Consider the following 18,907-nt stretch of genomic DNA (forward strand, 5'->3'; position numbering starts at 1 on the left):
GTCTGTCACCAGTGTATCATTGTTATCGCCCACCTGAACATGCTGCTGCCCCCGTACAAACAATCTGCCCAGGGAGTAACGGGGATGAGTCACAACAAGTCATATATACTATTATTCACCTGAAAAAAATGTATCCCAGGCCACAACAGAGTATTTGTTCGTTGGAATCACTGTCGTCTTCTGATTTAAATTCGGCAATTCGTTTGCCTGCTCTGGAACATCCTACTACATTGGCCATTGGTGTACCTGCTCTGGAACAACCTGTGTACATTGGCCATTGGTGTACCTGCTCTGGAACCTGTGTACATTGGCCATTGGTGTACCTGCTCTGGAACATCCTGTGTACATTGGCCATTCATGTACCTGCTCTGGAACTTCCTGTGTACATTGGCCATTCATGTACCTGCTCTGGAACTTCCTGTTAACATTGGCAATTCGTTTGCCTGCTCTTGAACTTCCTGTTAACATTGGCAATTCGTTTGCCTGCTCTTGAACTTCCTGTCAACATTGGCCATTCGTTTGCCTGCCCTGGAACTTCCTGTGTACATTGGCCATTCATGTACCTGCTCTGGAACTTCCTGTTAACATTGGCAATTCGTTTGCCTGCTCTTGAACTTCCTGTTAACATTGGCAATTCGTTTGCCTGCTCTTGAACTTCCTGTCAACATTGGCCATTCGTTTGCCTGCCCTGGAACTTCCTGTGTACATTGGCCATTCATGTACCTGCTCTGGAACTTCCTGTTAACATTGGCAATTCGTTTGCCTGCTCTTGAACTTCCTGTTAACATTGGCAATTCGTTTGCCTGCTCTTGAACTTCCTGTCAACATTGGCCATTCGTTTGCCTGCCCTGGAACTTCCTGTGTGCATTGGCCATTTGTGTACCTGCTCTGGAACTTCCTGTGTACATTGGCCATTCATGTACCTGCTCTGAAACTTCCTGTGTACATTGGCCATTCATGTACCTGCTCTGGAACTTCCTGTTAACATTGGCAATTCGTTTGCCTGCTCTTGAACTTCCTGTCAACATTGGCCATTCGTTTGCCTGCTCTGGCAATTCGTGAAGTGTTCTTGGCCATTTATCCAGATTGATATGCCTGATCCACCTGATCATGACTAGGTTCTAAGTTGTAGTTGTATATTGAATGTTCAAGAAATGACATGCATTCCTCCCTCAATGTTGTAAGTATGCAACCATGCATAACGTTGAGTGCCATCCCAATTTGTCATAAGAAGAATCTTCACCATGTTTATTGTAGCACAAGATCCAACCCATCTTTCCTCTCTCATGTCAGTTTTCAGTACAAGGAATTATTTCTTATAATACTTTCTTAGCTTCTGACTATTGTAAAATTTTCTAGGCCATGCCATAATATGTGCAGATAATCCTGATAACATGTAGACAATATCCGTCAAATGACTTACATACAATGTGTCAATAAACATGACAAATGAAAAGATCCGCCCTTGTGGTATGTACATAAAAGTTTATTGCCTTAACATACATTGACATGTACAGTCATAATTACATCATGTACATATATATTCATACCTATTTATAAATAACTTGAAATTGATTTCGTGGTATTTGTTGTCTAATCAAATAATTATGGTATAAACCGAAAAATAAATAGGCCACACCCACTAACTGTTCTCTGATTGGCTGATAATAGGATGGGCGGGGCTATTGTTGCATTATGTCACTGATTTCATAGTGTTATCTACATTACTTGTGTGTCAATGATTAAATAAGCTGTCTGTCAAGTTTGACATATTTATGGAGTTTTAAATGTAAAAACTGGTGTGGATACTTTGCATAAATCTACTTCTACATGGAATGACACAGTGTGCGCACTGGGTTTTTTCCGTTTATGCCTCCAGAAATGCAAAAAAATACTGAAGAACATTATTAACCAAAGCAAAAACATAATCTTCAATTCCTACTGGGCACATTCATCTCTTATTCATGAACTATTACAACATAACCACATACCACACACAATGTATTCTATTTTCATCATTAAAATAGAATCATACTGTAATGCCTTTTCAGTTAAAAAGGGACATATGAACACACAATGCCTCTCAGCGTGAAGTGAATGTGGGAGTTTAACACCACTTTTGTACAGTATTTTAGTCCTACCCTGGCGTTTCAGCTTTATATGGATGGATACAATAATCACTTTGGTGAACCCAAGATCCCGGGTTTAATGTTGACAAAACAAAGATCATTATCAGCGTGGTACAAGCATCTCGGTCATGGCTTGTCACCTCATGTGGTCAGCTTCATGATGTACTAGAATGTTGGCAGTCATCTCATGAAGGGTGGGTGGGTCAGCTTGGTTTTACGCCGCTTTTAGCAATATTCCAGCAATATCATGGCGGGGAACACCAGATGGGCTTCACACATTGTACCAATATCGGGAATCGAACCCAGGTCTTCGGCGTGACGAGCGAACGCTTTAACCACTAAGCTACCCTACCGCTCCCTCTCATGAAGGGAGACATCAGGGATAGACAAACTATAGCATAGGTATTTACCACAAAGTTTCCACTTCTTGCAGAACATGCTTGTCTGCTAAGGTGACACAATTTTTCCCTGTCAGCTGTTACCTCTTTACAGAGTTCTTGACTATTTACAACATAAATACACAGCCCATCCAGTCCCGAAGTGTGCCTCAAACGGCGGTGCCTCTCTCCAAGTTCTGTTTAATCTCTGCTGTGTACTGTCCGTAGAAACGTTCCAGTTTCTTGTTGAACTTCATGTTCCTCTCGTTGATATAATCAATGTCTGCATCTTCATCAAATGTGCGCCTGCGGCTGTACTTAGATCTCTTGTCAATCCTGCAGAAATAAGAGATAGTTACACAGACATGTCCTGAATTTACTGGAACATAAACATGTGCACAAAATTATCAGACTTTGTGCCTGAGGCTTATACAGTCTGCACCAAAAACATCTGAGTTTACAAGACTGAACGTGGCTCTAAGCAGGCTTTTCTGTAGCTTTTAACATCATATAATAGATAATTATCACCTAAGCATACTAGACTTGGGTTTCGGACTAATGGCTAAAGATGCAGACTGCTTATAGGCTTAACCAGTGCAGTAGTCTTTGGGAAGCGTGTTGTCGTAGACTTTGTTCACATTCCCGTGCTATACTAGGCTAAATGTCTGAAAGTGTACACTGTTATTTCAAGGAGTGTTTGTAAATCAGATAACACCATGACATCTAGTCTCAGATATACAAAATAAATTGAGGTTTCATCCATGTCAGGATTATTTCAGCTGATTTTCCCTTTTATGGTGCTTCAAAGTTCCATCACTCAAAGTCTTCACATCTACTCTTCAACCACCCAATCAGGAAGTATTGAAACCTATTCTCCACAAGAATACAACAGTAAGCACAATGAGAAAATATGAAGAAAATGTGTTTTCTTTCTTTGGTGTTTACAATTATATACCACACTCAGCAGTATTCAAGCCATATGACAGTGGGGTGTAAATAATCAGGTCCGGACCAGAAAACTCAGTGATTGATATTATGAGCAACGACTAGGGCTGCGAAGAGTCCAAATTTACTACCCAGGTACCCATCCCCCTATTACGTGACCCTTCCCACTGTTGGTCTCAAGAACTAGGTACAAATGTCTGATTGGGAATAGTTTGACCGTAGCCCTGGCAAAATGTATTTTTAAATACCCGTATAAGACTATCTGATGCTGCATACTAAAGTTGACTGAAGTTTTACCTCTATTCAAACATATAAAGTCAGAAGGAATGAGTGCACAATCAGAAAGAAATTTTTACAAACCTGTAGAGGTTATGAATTCTCTGATGAAATCCTCCTTGGGGCACTTATTGCATTTTCCTTGCTCAAGAAAATCTATATGACATAGTTGTAACCATTTTCCTTAATAAAAATGTTACCACACAAAAAACTTCGTTTTTGTATGATATACGACCACCCTTACGGGGCCTCACCCCCAACGGCGCCTCACGCCAGGGGGAGCAACTCTCACCCAAATCACTTTCCATATGTCAAATGCTGACGGAATGTGGGGAGGTGGGTGGCCGTGCCCCAAGGAGGATTTCATCAGAGAATTCATAACCTCTACAGTTTTGTAAAATTCTCTTTCTGATTAAATCCTCCTTGGGGCACTTATTGCATCAAGACAGACTCCCAAAGATAATCTAGGAAGTGGCATCCGTCAGCAACAGGCGTAAATAAATACATCGTATTTGATTATTCAACAGAATAAAATATTGAGTTCAATAAATGGAACCAACCTTATCGTGAGGCACCACCGTCGAAAGGCGGGGGCTAGAGACAGGGCGTGGTCGACCATATATTATGATAAAGCCTGTTTTTGCGGCTTGTCATAAGTTGAGAACTCGAAACACCTCCCACCCCCCCCCACTTTTTTGAACAAGTGATATAAGGGCGTAGATCACGAGAGACCATAACCAGCGCTGAGCTAGGCCAGAGGGTCCCCGAGGATCGAAGGAGTGCGTGCGCAAAATACGAGTATTATCGAGTAGTAAGGACTGATATTTATCGACCGCAGAAGATAAAATCCGGACCATTACTGAGCAGTATAACCGGAAGACTGTCTAAAATCTCGAATGCTCAATCAGCTAGAGATTAGAACTTTGCCCAGTTCGGAGAACTGACTGACCAAACCGAGTACGCTCGCTTGAGTGTTTGTCGAGTTGGTAAGGTTTGATGAATCGTGCTCGGCTGGCTCCAAATAGCCGCGGAGCAGATCTGCTCAATGGGCAGAGCCGCGGCGTACGCTTTTGACGCAGCCACTGCTCTAACCTAATGAGCCTTCAACCTGGTAGGGGGGTCCCTGCCTGTAAGCGTATACGCTGTACAAATGTTTGAAACTATCCACCTCGAGATAGATTGTTTACTCGCAGGTGAGCCAACCTTCCTACCGCAGTAACAGCAAAATAGTTGATTATCCTTACGGACACCCATATTTCTGCTGATATAGGCCTTGAGAGTCGTGCGGACATCCAAGACATGAGCATGTCTTGCAGTGGTCCCCGACGAGGAAGGCTGTGAAAGAGCAGGTAGCTCAATAGGAGCCGTTCACGTGGAATCGTGTGCGACCCTAGGACGGTAATAGTCCGGTAGACGAAAACTGACTGTCCCGGTGATATTTATCGACCCCATGGAAGACAGTTATTTTGGGATCGGCTGACATAACACGAATGTCGCCTACCCGTCTGCCGGACGTTACCACCACAAGGAACTTCGTCTCCCAGCTCAACAGCTGAAGAGAGAGAGACGACAGATCCCGAAAGGAAGGACCGGACAGCCAATTTAGAATGATTGACAAGTCCCAAGGGGGACTGATCCGCCGGACTGGCGGTCGGATCCTGTCCACACCTGCTAAAAAGCGCTGCACTAATGGGTGTGCACCCAGAAGTGCCCCGTCGACAGGGACGTGAAAAGCTGCGATAGCTGTAGAGTACCCTCGGACTGTTGATGCGGCCAGGCCGTCATCTAGTCGCGACTGGAGAAACTCAAGCACGGATACGAGATCTGCAGAAAAAAGATCTGCAATCCCTCTATCGACACACCAGGGCGCATAGCAGGCCTATCTATCGTACTGAACGTTTGTCGAATCCCTCCGTGAAGCCAGTATTGTGTCTGCAACTCGTGCAGGAATACCGCTCTTCTGGAGGCGATTCCTGACAGTGGCCAAGCCACCCATTGAATCCTGAGATTCGGGTGGAGGGCCCCGTTCTGGGATAGGAAGTCCGGTCGTAAAGGTAATATAACAGGAGGCTGAGCCAGAAACCTGAGTATTACTGGAAACCCACTCTGCGCCGACTAAAGAGGTGCCAGGAGCACAATTAGTCGCGCAGGCTGAGTGCCTAGCTGAGACAGGACCTTGGAAATCAGAGGTACTGGGGAGAATGCCCACAGAACTGTCCGTCCAATCTAGCTGAAAGGCGTCCGGTGGACTCGGGAGCAGAATGTTGGTGTCTGGTTATTTAACCCAGACGCAAACAGATCCACCTGTAACGACCTGTATAACAGGGAGAAAATCCCGAATATCCCCGGGTTGAGCCTCCACTCGTGAGGAGCGAGGATCCGGCAAGACAGAGCGTCCGCACGGACGTTGTCCACCCCCGGGAGATAAACAGGTAGCACCCTGATATCGTGAGAGTCGCACTATAGTAGGAACTGCCACGTCTTTCGTCGAAGCGACGGAGACGCCGTTCCCCCCTGCTTCCGGATGTAAGTCATCGCCGTTTGGTTGTCCATCTCTAGACGAACCACTTGGCCATGAAGCAGATCCGGGAAGCGTTGGAACACCAACCTGACCGCTCTCAGTTCTAGCACATTGATATGCAGTTTGATCTCCTGCTGGGACCATAGTCCCGAGGCAGTGTGATCATTCAGAACGCCTCCCCAGCCGGAGAGTGACGCGTCTGTTTGAACTGTGAGAGACGGAACGGGAGTGATTCCCGACCTCGGTCCACCACTGGAGGTGTGTAATGAGCCACTACGGAGTCTCGAGCACAGTCTCGAGATCTTCCGAGTTCGCCCAAAGTCGACGGAGTGCTTGTTGAATGGGTCTCATTCTCAAGCGCGCCCGCCAGACCAAATCCACTGTCGCCGCCATGTTGTCCAGTAACTGGAGCCATGTACGAGCAGTGTGACTTGCGCTTAAGGGACTTGATATCTTGTGACAGAGATACACGTCCTCTCACCGTGTTGAAATTAGCCACTAGGAAGACTAGATTCTGAGTGGGGCTCAGATCTGACTTCTTGAGATTGACCATCCACCCTAGAGTGATCAGAATATCTATCACTTGTTGTGTAGCTATCTGACTCAGGGATTGCAATAAAGCTTTTAGTAACCAGTCGTCGAGGTACGGATGGCAGAACCGACCTTTTGACCTGGCCACTTGGGCGGGAATCAACATCAGCTTGGTGAACACCCTCAGGGCCGTGGAGATCCCGAATGGTAGAACCCTGAACTGATAACACCTCCCGTCGAAAGAAAACCTCAGGTATTTCTTGAACTCGGGGTGTATTGGTATGTGGAGATAGGCGTATTTTAAGTCTATTGACGTTAGCCATTCTCCTGTCTCGACAGTTGAGATCACTGTTTGGTGACTAGGAAACAAGTCGAGTAGAAGCCCTCGCTTTCCTGTCCCTCGGGACCCGGTTCGATCGCAGCTTTCATAAGAAGTGCGTCGACCTCGGCACGGAGGAATTCCGCCTTCTCTCGGGTAGAAGCCCCGCGAAAAAGCTGTTGGCCTCGACCAGCTGCCTTGCCCCGGTCCGTGCCTCTCTTGCTCCTCCCGGCGCCCTTATACCTGAAGGAAGCGGCGGCTTCCAAGCAGGTGTGGACGTCTGACCCGTGCGTTAGCGTAGGAGGGGACAATTGGAGAGGCCCGCTTACGCGGTTTTAACGCTTGGTACCTCCAACAAGGCCTTATGAGTCTTTGATGGAAGTATACAATTGAGCAGCCTCTCGGACCGCCTGCTGAGCCCCAGGGAAGAGGGTGGCACCCTCTTATACGGCAAAGCAAGTAGGTCTTGGCGTGTGTAAGTCGAGTATTTAGATACCGACATCCACCGCCTGCGCATGCACATAACAGCGCAGATCATCTGCGAGGCACAGCTACGAATAGCGTCCCGCGCAAGATAATGTTAGTTGCGCGGCCAACTCCGAAGAGTCGGCCGGCCCCTCTCCCTCTGTACAGCCGACAGATACGCGGAGTGTACGGACACACGGAGCTGTTGGCATGCATTATGATATTGCTCCTCGAAGCATATGTAAGCAGCCTTCAACTCCGCACCGCACACGGGAAAGGGGGGGGGGGCAACCGCCGGCCCTGCTTGACCTTAGTCAAGTTGGGTGTCTCCGACTCTGGCATGGGCGCAGCCACCTGAGGAAGTACATGGACAATCCTGTCCCGCACGTGTCTCTGCACCCGGCCCGAGGCCGAGTCCCGGTGCCGAGGTGCCGGAGGTTCAAGGGAACCGACCTGGCACTGGGCTAGGTATCCACTAGTGAAAGCCTTCGCCTCGGAAGAGGCGTCTGGCTCCGCTAGGGAAAATTGTGCGTCGGTAGTGCACGGGCCGGTGCCCGCCACCACTACGCTGGGGAGCGACCTCGAGCCGGAGCCGAAGCTCGGTCTCGGATCGTCCCCGAGACAAAGGGAACCAACCTGGCTCCGGGCTAGGTATCCACTAGTGGACGCCTCGGCCTCGGAAGAGGCGTCTGGCTCCGCTAGGGAAAATTGTGCGTCGGTAGTGCACGGGCCGGTGCCCGCCACCACTACGCTGGGGAGCGACCTCGAGCCGGAGCCGAAGCTCGGTCTCGGATCGTCCCCGAGACCAAGGGAACCCCCCTGGCTCTGGGCTACGAATCCACTAGTGAAAGCCTCGGCCTCGGAAGAGGCGTCTGGCTCCGCTAGGGAAAAATTGTGCGTCGGTAGTGCACGGGCCGGCGCCCGCCACCCCTCCGCTGGGGAGCGACCTCGAGCCGGCGCCGAAGCCCGGTCTGAGATCGTCCCCGAGACCAAGTTGCCTGCCTCGGCCGACGCCGGGCATATCACAAGGTCTCGAAGCCGCGTCCGGCGCCGACAACGGGGAAGGCTCGGAGCTGAGACTTTACCTCCTCCATCATCGACGACATCTGCGACTTAAGTAACGCAGAAAAGTCTGCCAAAGACAGTGCAGGAGAGGGTGCAGTGCTTACTACGGGGACCCTCGAGCCTTCTCCCCCGGCCCCCGGAGAGGGAGCGGGGGAGACAATCTCGGCAGCTTTTTTACCCTTTTTAGATGTGGAGGGGGGGGGGGGGGGGGGGGATGTCTTAGTAGATCTGATATCTACCCCCGCCTTTAATAGACCTCTTTAAAGTGGAACAAGTCAACTTGTCTCTTTTGGGGGGCCCCGGGGGGTAAAGGCAATGTCCTCCGCCAGACATATTAGACAGCGTTCGTGCCTGTCTTAGAACAACCCGTACACAGTTTGAAGGTCTTGTAAACAAGACCGTAATTTCTGAGGTGGGCGGGAAGGGTATCAACGTGTATCAGTGCGATATAAAGATCGGAAAGAAACGTGCATAAATTGTGAAACTAGAAGCAAAGGCGTAATGTAGAATGCGATTTGTAACGCGATACTAATAGCCAATGTCGTAGTATAATTATAACACCAAAGGGGCGTGTTACGCGCTAAGGTGTAAAAACCCGTAAAAAAAGGTAAGTGTAGTTTATGAATTAACACACCACCTTGGGTTTTGTAAAGGAAAAAATTGTAGACCCAGACGCAAACAGATCCACCTGTAACGACCTGTATAACAGGGAGAAAATCCCGAATATCCCCGGGTCGAGCCTCCACTCGTGAGGAGCGAGGATCCGGCAAGACAGAGCGTCCGCACGGACGTTGTCCACCCCCGGGAGATAAACAGGTAGCACCCTGATATCGTGAGAGTCGCACTATAGTAGGAACTGCCACGTCTTTCGTCGAAGCGACGGAGACGCCGTTCCCCCCTGCTTCCGGATGTAAGTCATCGCCGTTTGGTTGTCCATCTCTAGACGAACCACTTGGCCATGAAGCAGATCCGGGAAGCGTTGGAACACCAACCTGACCGCTCTCAGTTCTAGCACATTGATATGCAGTTTGATCTCCTGCTGGGACCATAGTCCCGAGGCAGTGTGATCATTCAGAACGCCTCCCCAGCCGGAGAGTGACGCGTCTGTTTGAACTGTGAGAGACGGAACGGGAGTGATTCCCGACCTCGGTCCACCACTGGAGGTGTGTAATGAGCCACTACGGAGTCTCGAGCACAGTCTCGAGATCTTCCGAGTTCGCCCAAAGTCGACGGAGTGCTTGTTGAATGGGTCTCATTCTCAAGCGCGCCCGCCAGACCAAATCCACTGTCGCCGCCATGTTGTCCAGTAACTGGAGCCATGTACGAGCAGTGTGACTTGCGCTTAAGGGACTTGATATCTTGTGACAGAGATACACGTCCTCTCACCGTGTTGAAATTAGCCACTAGGAAGACTAGATTCTGAGTGGGGCTCAGATCTGACTTCTTGAGATTGACCATCCACCCTAGAGTGATCAGAATATCTATCACTTGTTGTGTAGCTATCTGACTCAGGGATTGCAATAAAGCTTTTAGTAACCAGTCGTCGAGGTACGGATGGCAGAACCGACCTTTTGACCTGGCCACTTGGGCGGGAATCAACATCAGCTTGGTGAACACCCTCAGGGCCGTGGAGATCCCGAATGGTAGAACCCTGAACTGATAACACCTCCCGTCGAAAGAAAACCTCAGGTATTTCTTGAACTCGGGGTGTATTGGTATGTGGAGATAGGCGTATTTTAAGTCTATTGACGTTAGCCATTCTCCTGTCTCGACAGTTGAGATCACTGTTTGGTGACTAGGAAACAAGTCGAGTAGAAGCCCTCGCTTTCCTGTCCCTCGGGACCCGGTTCGATCGCAGCTTTCATAAGAAGTGCGTCGACCTCGGCACGGAGGAATTCCGCCTTCTCTCGGGTAGAAGCCCCGCGAAAAAGCTGTTGGCCTCGACCAGCTGCCTTGCCCCGGTCCGTGCCTCTCTTGCTCCTCCCGGCGCCCTTATACCTGAAGGAAGCGGCGGCTTCCAAGCAGGTGTGGACGTCTGACCCGTGCGTTAGCGTAGGAGGGGACAATTGGAGAGGCCCGCTTACGCGGTTTTAACGCTTGGTACCTCCAACAAGGCCTTATGAGTCTTTGATGGAAGTATACAATTGAGCAGCCTCTCGGACCGCCTGCTGAGCCCCAGGGAAGAGGGTGGCACCCTCTTATACGGCAAAGCAAGTAGGTCTTGGCGTGTGTAAGTCGAGTATTTAGATACCGACATCCACCGCCTGCGCATGCACATAACAGCGCAGATCATCTGCGAGGCACAGCTACGAATAGCGTCCCGCGCAAGATAATGTTAGTTGCGCGGCCAACTCCGAAGAGTCGGCCGGCCCCTCTCCCTCTGTACAGCCGACAGATACGCGGAGTGTACGGACACACGGAGCTGTTGGCATGCATTATGATATTGCTCCTCGAAGCATATGTAAGCAGCCTTCAACTCCGCACCGCACACGGGAAAGGGGGGGGGGGGGCAACCGCCGGCCCTGCTTGACCTTAGTCAAGTTGGGTGTCTCCGACTCTGGCATGGGCGCAGCCACCTGAGGAAGTACATGGACAATCCTGTCCCGCACGTGTCTCTGCACCCGGCCCGAGGCCGAGTCCCGGTGCCGAGGTGCCGAGGTGCCGAGGTGCCGGAGGTTCAAGGGAACCGACCTGGCACTGGGCTAGGTATCCACTAGTGAAAGCCTTCGCCTCGGAAGAGGCGTCTGGCTCCGCTAGGGAAAATTGTGCGTCGGTAGTGCACGGGCCGGTGCCCGCCACCACTACGCTGGGGAGCGACCTCGAGCCGGAGCCGAAGCTTGGTCTCGGATCGTCCCCGAGACAAAGGGAACCAACCTGGCTCCGGGCTAGGTATCCACTAGTGGACGCCTCGGCCTCGGAAGAGGCGTCTGGCTCCGCTAGGGAAAATTGTGCGTCGGTAGTGCACGGGCCGGTGCCCGCCACCACTACGCTGGGGAGCGACCTCGAGCCGGAGCCGAAGCTCGGTCTCGGATCGTCCCCGAGACCAAGGGAACCCCCCTGGCTCTGGGCTACGAATCCACTAGTGAAAGCCTCGGCCTCGGAAGAGGCGTCTGGCTCCGCTAGGGAAAAATTGTGCGTCGGTAGTGCACGGGCCGGCGCCCGCCACCCCTCCGCTGGGGAGCGACCTCGAGCCGGCGCCGAAGCCCGGTCTGAGATCGTCCCCGAGACCAAGTTGCCTGCCTCGGCCGACGCCGGGCATATCACAAGGTCTCGAAGCCGCGTCCGGCGCCGACAACGGGGAAGGCTCGGTCCGCATCTCCTCTCGGAGCTGAGACTTTACCTCCTCCATCATCGACGACATCTGCGACTTAAGTAACGCAGAAAAGTCTGCCAAAGACAGTGCAGGAGAGGGTGCAGTGCTTACTACGGGGACCCTCGAGCCTTCTCCCCCGGCCCCCGGAGAGGGAGCGGGGGAGACAATCTCGGCAGCTTTTTTACCCTTTTTAGATGTGGAGGGGGGGGGGGGGGGGGGGGGATGTCTTAGTAGATCTGATATCTACCCCCGCCTTTAATAGACCTCTTTAAAGTGGAACAAGTCAACTTGTCTCTTTTGGGGGGCCCCGGGGGGTAAAGGCAATGTCCTCCGCCAGACATATTAGGCAGCGTTCGTGCCTGTCTTAGAACAACCCGTACACAGTTTGAAGGTCTTGTAAACAAGACCGTAATTTCTGAGGTGGGCGGGAAGGGTATCAACGTGTATCAGTGCGATATAAAGATCGGAAAGAAACGTGCATAAATTGTGAAACTAGAAGCAAAGGCGTAATGTAGAATGCGATTTGTAACGCGATACTAATAGCCAATGTCGTAGTATAATTATAACACCAAAGGGGCGTGTTACGCGCTAAGGTGTAAAAACCCGTAAAAAAAGGTAAGTGTAGTTTATGAATTAACACACCACCTTGGGTTTTGTAAAGGAAAAAATTGTAGACCAATGCTGTATGATATAACAAAACCCCAAGCCGTTTCTTAATGGCCTTGGTGTTACATGTATCAGCCCGTGGAACTACAATATGGACGCCATTACGGCCATTTGAATTCAAAGGTACCGTGCACGTGGCGTATTATTACAACTCTATAACTTCACAATGCGAGGTATTACGCCTTTGCAATGAAAGAAATGTACCATACATACAGTTTGGTCAGCCATGGTTCTTGTCGAACGATAGATTTCTCTTATTTTTGTCTTGTGTGAAAAATCAACACGTCTGTCTCTTACAGATGACATAAGGAAAGTGATTTGGGTGAGAGTTGCTCCCCCTGGCGTGAGGCGCCGTTGGGGGTGAGGCCCCGTAAGGGTGGTCGTATATCATACAAAAACGAAGTTTTTTGTGTGGTAACATTTTTATTAAGGAAAATGGTTACAACTATGTCATATAGATTTTCTTGAGCAAGGAAAATGCAATAAGTGCCCCAAGGAGGATTTAATCAGAAAGAGAATTGAACATTTGTCACTTATAGTGTAACCGTGGAAGTTCTAGATAATGTTTGCAATTAAACAATATATCACATGACTAACCACGGGTCCGGGTAGTCTGGTGGGTATCCGGGTCCTACTCATGAACCACCCGACCTGAGTACCTGAGTTACCCGTCCCAGCCCTAGCAACCACCCACCCTGTCATGGCACTATGATACAAAGCCACAGAGTCTAACCAACCAATTCATTCAGTCGCCTCATATAACAATGATATGTTGCTTGGGACCTATTCTATTAACCAGGAATCCCCATGGAGTGTCTGAGGACAGTTTGTTGTGAGGAGTAATAGTGTACTGACTGTTTCTCCAGGTCCTCCACCATGCGGTCCACGGCCTCCTTGGTGTCCTTCTGCTGGTGGAGGCCCAGCGTGTTGGAGGTAGCGTAGAAATTATCACCACTGTGTAGAGAAGCAGACGTTATATCAGCTGTACAATAACTGTAGAAATCATCAAAACATGTGAAAAAACAGATGACAGAAAATGCAATATGTGTCAAATTTACAAAGCTAGAAATAATCCCCAGTTCTAAGTGATCGAGTTTGGTTTAAAGACGCTTTTAACTGTATTCCAGATATATCACAGCATGTCAGCTTAATGTGGGAGGAAAGCCTGAAGCGGTGTGGGTCTTAGACCCACGAGCACAGGTATGGTGCTGACAACCTAGAAATATAATCAGGGTGAATGAACCAGGGTTCGAACCCACAATCATATGTTTCTGGTTGACCCAAAGGGACACAACTGGCTAACTGCGCTCCCCATTAATTCCAGAACATCCAGCATGCCCAACGCACACTTTACTTTTTTTTTTACTCTAGAATGTTGATGACAAATTATTTTGTCAATCGTTGTCTGAAATTAAGCAAAGGACACTCACAGCTTCTCCTTCTGTCGGTCGACCTCCTGCATGTTGGGTTTCATCTGCTTCGTCAGTGTCTGGTACTGGCGGAACGTGGCCTGCTCGTAGTCTACAAAAACAGAAATAAAGTCAGGATATGTCTGAAATGAAGTTTCTTAACTATATACACAAATATTACTTATAAATACAATGTTACATTAGCTGAAACAAAATAAATTTCAAATTGATGGATTACACCACAACTGATTACTTATTAAACTATATCTCATTTTGTATTTTGAGGTTGAACAATGGAGAAGGGATTTGCTTCAAATGTTATCATCATGGCCAATAAGCATCAGAAAAAATCTACTGTCCTCATGAAAGGAAAGGTGTTACCATGGTTACCATGAGACAGATGAGGGGTTTGAGGTGATGGTGGAAGCCAACAAAGTGTCTACTATGACCTTACACTCCACATGATTAATCACTGCTGCAAATCCAGTGGTATAAAATACTGAATCAGTATGGAGGTAGATGTACCTGCGAATCCTGTATCAGGGTTTTTCTTCTTCTTCTTCCTCTCCCACCTCTCGGCTTCGTCAGCACCGACCTCCAGCAACTTGACTCTGTCGTAGATCTCTCCTCTGTCCTCACACTCCTGCATAGTGAGATAGAAACACATGCAACATCTTGACCCAGTGACTCACACATGAACTTTCATTACAACAAAGCACTGATCTAAGCAGCGGTAGAAACTAACAGTTAGAGTCCACTAGTCCTTATAATGATAACATATAGCAAAACCCTTAAAATGGCAAATTTCTACTAGTCCTTATGATACCTTAACTATTGGCCAGTTTGGCAAGGACTACAGGACTAGTGCCAATTTCTACCGCTGCTAAGTGCAAAGACTATTGTAAGCGTATGTTAAAATATGATCATCCTAGTGCTATGATTGCTATGTGGAACGGGGCCCAAGCATGCAGCTTGGCACCGGCCCTTTAGTTATCCAGCCTGTTAGTCAGTCTGTCAGGTGTTACAGGTAACCTAAGGCTTGGAAGAATTTCAGGATTTATCACTTCTCAGGTTTTATAATTAACTGTTGTGATACAGTTGTCATAATTACAAACCGAACTGCAATTGTAATACGAACAGTGAGTGAGTGAGTGAGTGAGTGAGTGAGTGAGTGAGTGAGTGAGTGAGTGAGTGAGTGAGTGAGTGAGTGAGTGAGTGAGGTTCTACACCGCATTTAGCAATATTCCAGCAATATCACGGCAGGGGACACCAGAAATAGGCTTTACACATTGTACCAACATTGGGAATCGAACCCGTATCTTTGGCTTTACGAGCGAATGCTTTAACCACTAGGCTACCCCAATGCCCCGTAATTGGAATAATAATGTAATAACTTGGAATAGTATTTAGACAGTCTATTCACATTTAAATATCACAACCAACAGATCATGACAAGGGACACAACTCTGTGCAATAAGACATGGCACTGGCATGAATGATTTAGATAAGGGACACAACTCTGTAGCTCCCCCCTGGCCATGCTGATCTTTGTCCAACAAAGCAGTTACCTTTTTCTTTTTCTCCACTTCCTCCTCCCAGTCTGTCCTCTTCCTCTTTGCCTCAAAGTTTTGTGGTCGTTTCTTTCTTTCATCCTCAGCTACAACTTCCTGGTGATTTAACTTTCTGGCTTCATTCTGTAACCATGGTAACAAGAAGACATTGATGAACATGGTGACCCTAAACCAACAACAATAATATTGGTTTGTTGTTCATCGCAGCGCTCAGGAATATTTCAGCTGTATGACTGTAAATAATCTAGTCTGGACCAGACAATCCAGTGATCTATTTCTAGCAAAATCAATCCGTCAGACCACAATGACATGCAAATAACAAAGTTATTGAGTCAGATTTCCCAGTCCTTTACGACCCTCTCACGACCAGCATAGGTTGCTGGGGACCAATTATATCCCGGACACCTGACAGGGCCAACAACAATATTACCAATATATTATATGTGCAAGAAATGGTTCCCACATATATATAAGGGAGTATTCTTTATTTGAATCAAGTTTTTATTCAATCACGAAAGGTTAAATATATGATGCCCAAGTCAGCTTTAGATTCACAAACTTTCCGTTTTGCCTCCATTACGTAATAGCCTTTGCCCATGCAGCATACAGTCAAGTCCCGTTAATCCGACATGGTTGGTTGCATATGATTATGTCGGATTCCCGAGTATGTCGGATAAACGAAATTAAGTAGTATCAACATTCGTGATCGAAAATCGGACAATCACAGGAAAGGTAACGATACAAACATGTTATAAAAAATGAAGCATGTGATTAATTCTTTATTTAAAGTATTAACTGTTCATTGTTTAGCAAGTTGATATCTCTTCAGCTGTTATAATATGCAGCTCCCAGCCGACTTGTCTCGCATCAAAACACGGGCTGTGTACTCGCGGGCAGATGACCACGGAGTATCCCGATCACTGTGTCCGATTAACAAGACTGATTTCGGTAATTCGTTGCAAATTAGGGTGTGTCGGAGTCGGAGTCCGAGACTTCGGATTAACGGGTCTAAATAGCAATGATTTTATCGGTTCATATCATTAGTGTCTCATAAAATCTATTGTCGGATTAACGAGTGTCGGATTAACAAGACTTGACTGTATTTGGAAAAGGGATGGCACAGTCACCTCCGTTCCTGGCAAATTTCTAAAATCATGGCAAGTGCAGTTCCAGTAGTCACTGATTACCACTGCCATCAGTTTATCATGTTTATCCTATCATGGATTTGGAAATCTACAAGTGGGTTGGTCAAATACATGGGTAGTGTCACACAATGTTCGTGGACAGGCTCTGTGGTTTGATGAGCCTTGATGAGTGAGTGAGTGAGTGAAGTTTGATTTTACGCCGCTTTTAGCAATATTCCAGCAATATCACAGCGGGGGACAACAGAAATGGGCTTCACACATTGTACCCATGTCGGGAATCGAACCCGGGTCTTCGGCGTGACGAGCGAACGCTTTAACCATTAGGCTACCCGACCGCCCTGAGCCTTGATGAAGGATCTGTGAAAGGGACATTACTCCCTCATGTATCGCCTCAAAAAGATCTGTTGGATCATTTTGTTGCTTCAATGGGTTAACTAATTAAATATCATCATGTGATCTTGCTAAAAGCTAGGAAAACAAACAAACAAACAAACCATTTTGAGTTCCAAATCTCTGAGTCGACTCAGCCGATCAAATTTTTTCTTTGCTGATCCTGATGTTGTTGGTTTCTCGATCATGGTGGACTGAAAAGACAATTGTCTTCAGCATAATGACATAAAGTTTTATATATGAACCTGTCTACCATTTACACCATGTAAATTCAGGCCTTCTTATCTATTTGATTGAAAAGAAGCATTATCGGAATTATTGTAAGCAATATCGTGTGTATAGCTACCAAGTGCAAAGGGATATTTTCAAATGCGATATACATGCAGTAATTATTGTCGTAACAGCTTTTCTCATTGGAATCACCTCACAGATGCTATTGGAACTGACAGCATCGGTAAACGAACACATTTGGTCACATCCATTAAATTCTGTCGTCACAGAGCGTGAAACATGTCTGACAGTATCAGAGAAGAAAAACATGGAAGAGTTTTAATGAACGCAGAGGTGGTCTGTGGCACTGGGAATTTATTTGCAATGGAATCACTACAAAGCTCAAGGTATAGAAATGTGTTGAACCTGAATACCTGTACTATAAAGTCTTAGGAGCGCTAATGGGGTGTCACGAGTCACTGATGTACCAGTCCATCACTAATTTACACTTATCTATACATTACATGAAATGCCTACCCGCACATCTGTTTATATAAGACAGCTATGCAATAAATCACAAAGAACAGTGAACACATGGTGAAGAACGAAGTGTGGTTTATTTCACGATAAAACATTGTTCCATCATGACATCATCACTGGAGATTCGAACATGCCCTCACAACTTGATGAAATTGTAAATTGGACGTTATTCTTAAGGGGGAAGTGTCTAGCTTACAATTCTGTATAGATTTTTAAAAGTAATGTTGAAAAAGTTCTGCAACCATTACACCATGCCTAACTCGCGTTATCTCACTAAATAAAATGCTTAATCTGACTTCATCATACCATTAGAACAAGTCTCAATTAACCAATCATTGAAGCAGAACCATCATAACACTACAAGTTGAGCAATAACCTATGTTTTCAGATCCTGAGCCACATGTAACATTTAGAATTTCACAGAAAAATATACCCAGTGCAAAATAGGTGACAGAGTGTAGTCCCCAAATTGGTTATCGCCATAGAAATCCTATGGTGACAACCCCAGTGTCTAACATGCTATTCATGATAGAAATCCTATGGGTATTAATACTAGAATAATTGTGATAACATATCTCATGTTATGTTGTGTGTGAGTGTATCCACAATGACGTAAAACTAAAACGTTTGTTGTCTTCTTCTTCCTTGGTCTGTACGATCTTGGCTTTGGTCGACTGGATAAAGAGATTGACGTCAAGCATAACATGGAATTGTGTATACGGATCTGCCATATTTTGTAAGACCGATTTTCCTATGTCGAGGTTTACAAGTCACCTTCGAAAGTACTCACCGAAGCCATTATTTTCCAGGACAGACACAGAAAACTCCAAATATTGTCAATTTTCTTTTCACGATGTTGTCAACAAAGCTCCATGCATCAACAATCGAATTTACCTACGTATTCCCTTTGAGGTAAATGAGCGGTGCATGCGATGTTTAGAGTCTGAACAGGACTATTTTCTTGCAACCGTTTTCAGTTTTAATGAAACGGGATTTAGAATACAAACGGAAGCATTCTATTGGTTTATGACAGCC

The 18,907-nt window shown here is 47.0% G+C and overlaps 1 protein-coding gene across 1 annotated transcript; it reads right to left on the reverse strand.

Annotated features, from left to right (window-relative positions):
- Window positions 1–1,465: 1,465 nt before the first annotated feature.
- On the reverse strand, window positions 1,466–18,819 carry LOC124147648 (pre-mRNA-splicing factor syf2-like). Its single transcript, XM_046518326.2, has 7 exons — window positions 18,663–18,819; window positions 17,227–17,316; window positions 15,585–15,710; window positions 14,542–14,659; window positions 14,038–14,128; window positions 13,463–13,561; window positions 1,466–2,842 (listed from the first exon to the last, which is right to left on the reverse strand). Exons 1-7 carry the CDS (start codon window positions 18,669–18,671, stop codon window positions 2,677–2,679), a joined length of 699 nt encoding a protein of 232 aa, XP_046374282.1. The 5' UTR covers window positions 18,672–18,819; the 3' UTR covers window positions 1,466–2,676.
- Between the last annotated feature and the right edge of the window lie 88 nt (window positions 18,820–18,907).

The sequence above is a fragment of the Haliotis rufescens genome, unplaced genomic scaffold (assembly GCF_023055435.1).
Source record: "Haliotis rufescens isolate VD_foot unplaced genomic scaffold, xgHalRufe1.0.p SCAF_32, whole genome shotgun sequence".
Taxonomy (NCBI): Eukaryota; Metazoa; Mollusca; class Gastropoda; order Lepetellida; family Haliotidae; genus Haliotis; species Haliotis rufescens.

What these genes read in the sequence shown, in the direction of transcription:
- LOC124147648 (XM_046518326.2), bottom strand. An exon ending in GAGATTTGGAACTCAAAATG is followed by an intron (nt 15,711 to 17,226) that starts GTTTGTTTGTTT and finishes CCATGGTTACAG; the next exon opens with AATGAAGCCAGAAAGTTAAA. An exon ending in GACCGACAGAAGGAGAAGCT is followed by an intron (nt 13,562 to 14,037) that starts GTGAGTGTCCTT and finishes TTCTCTACACAG; the next exon opens with TGGTGATAATTTCTACGCTA.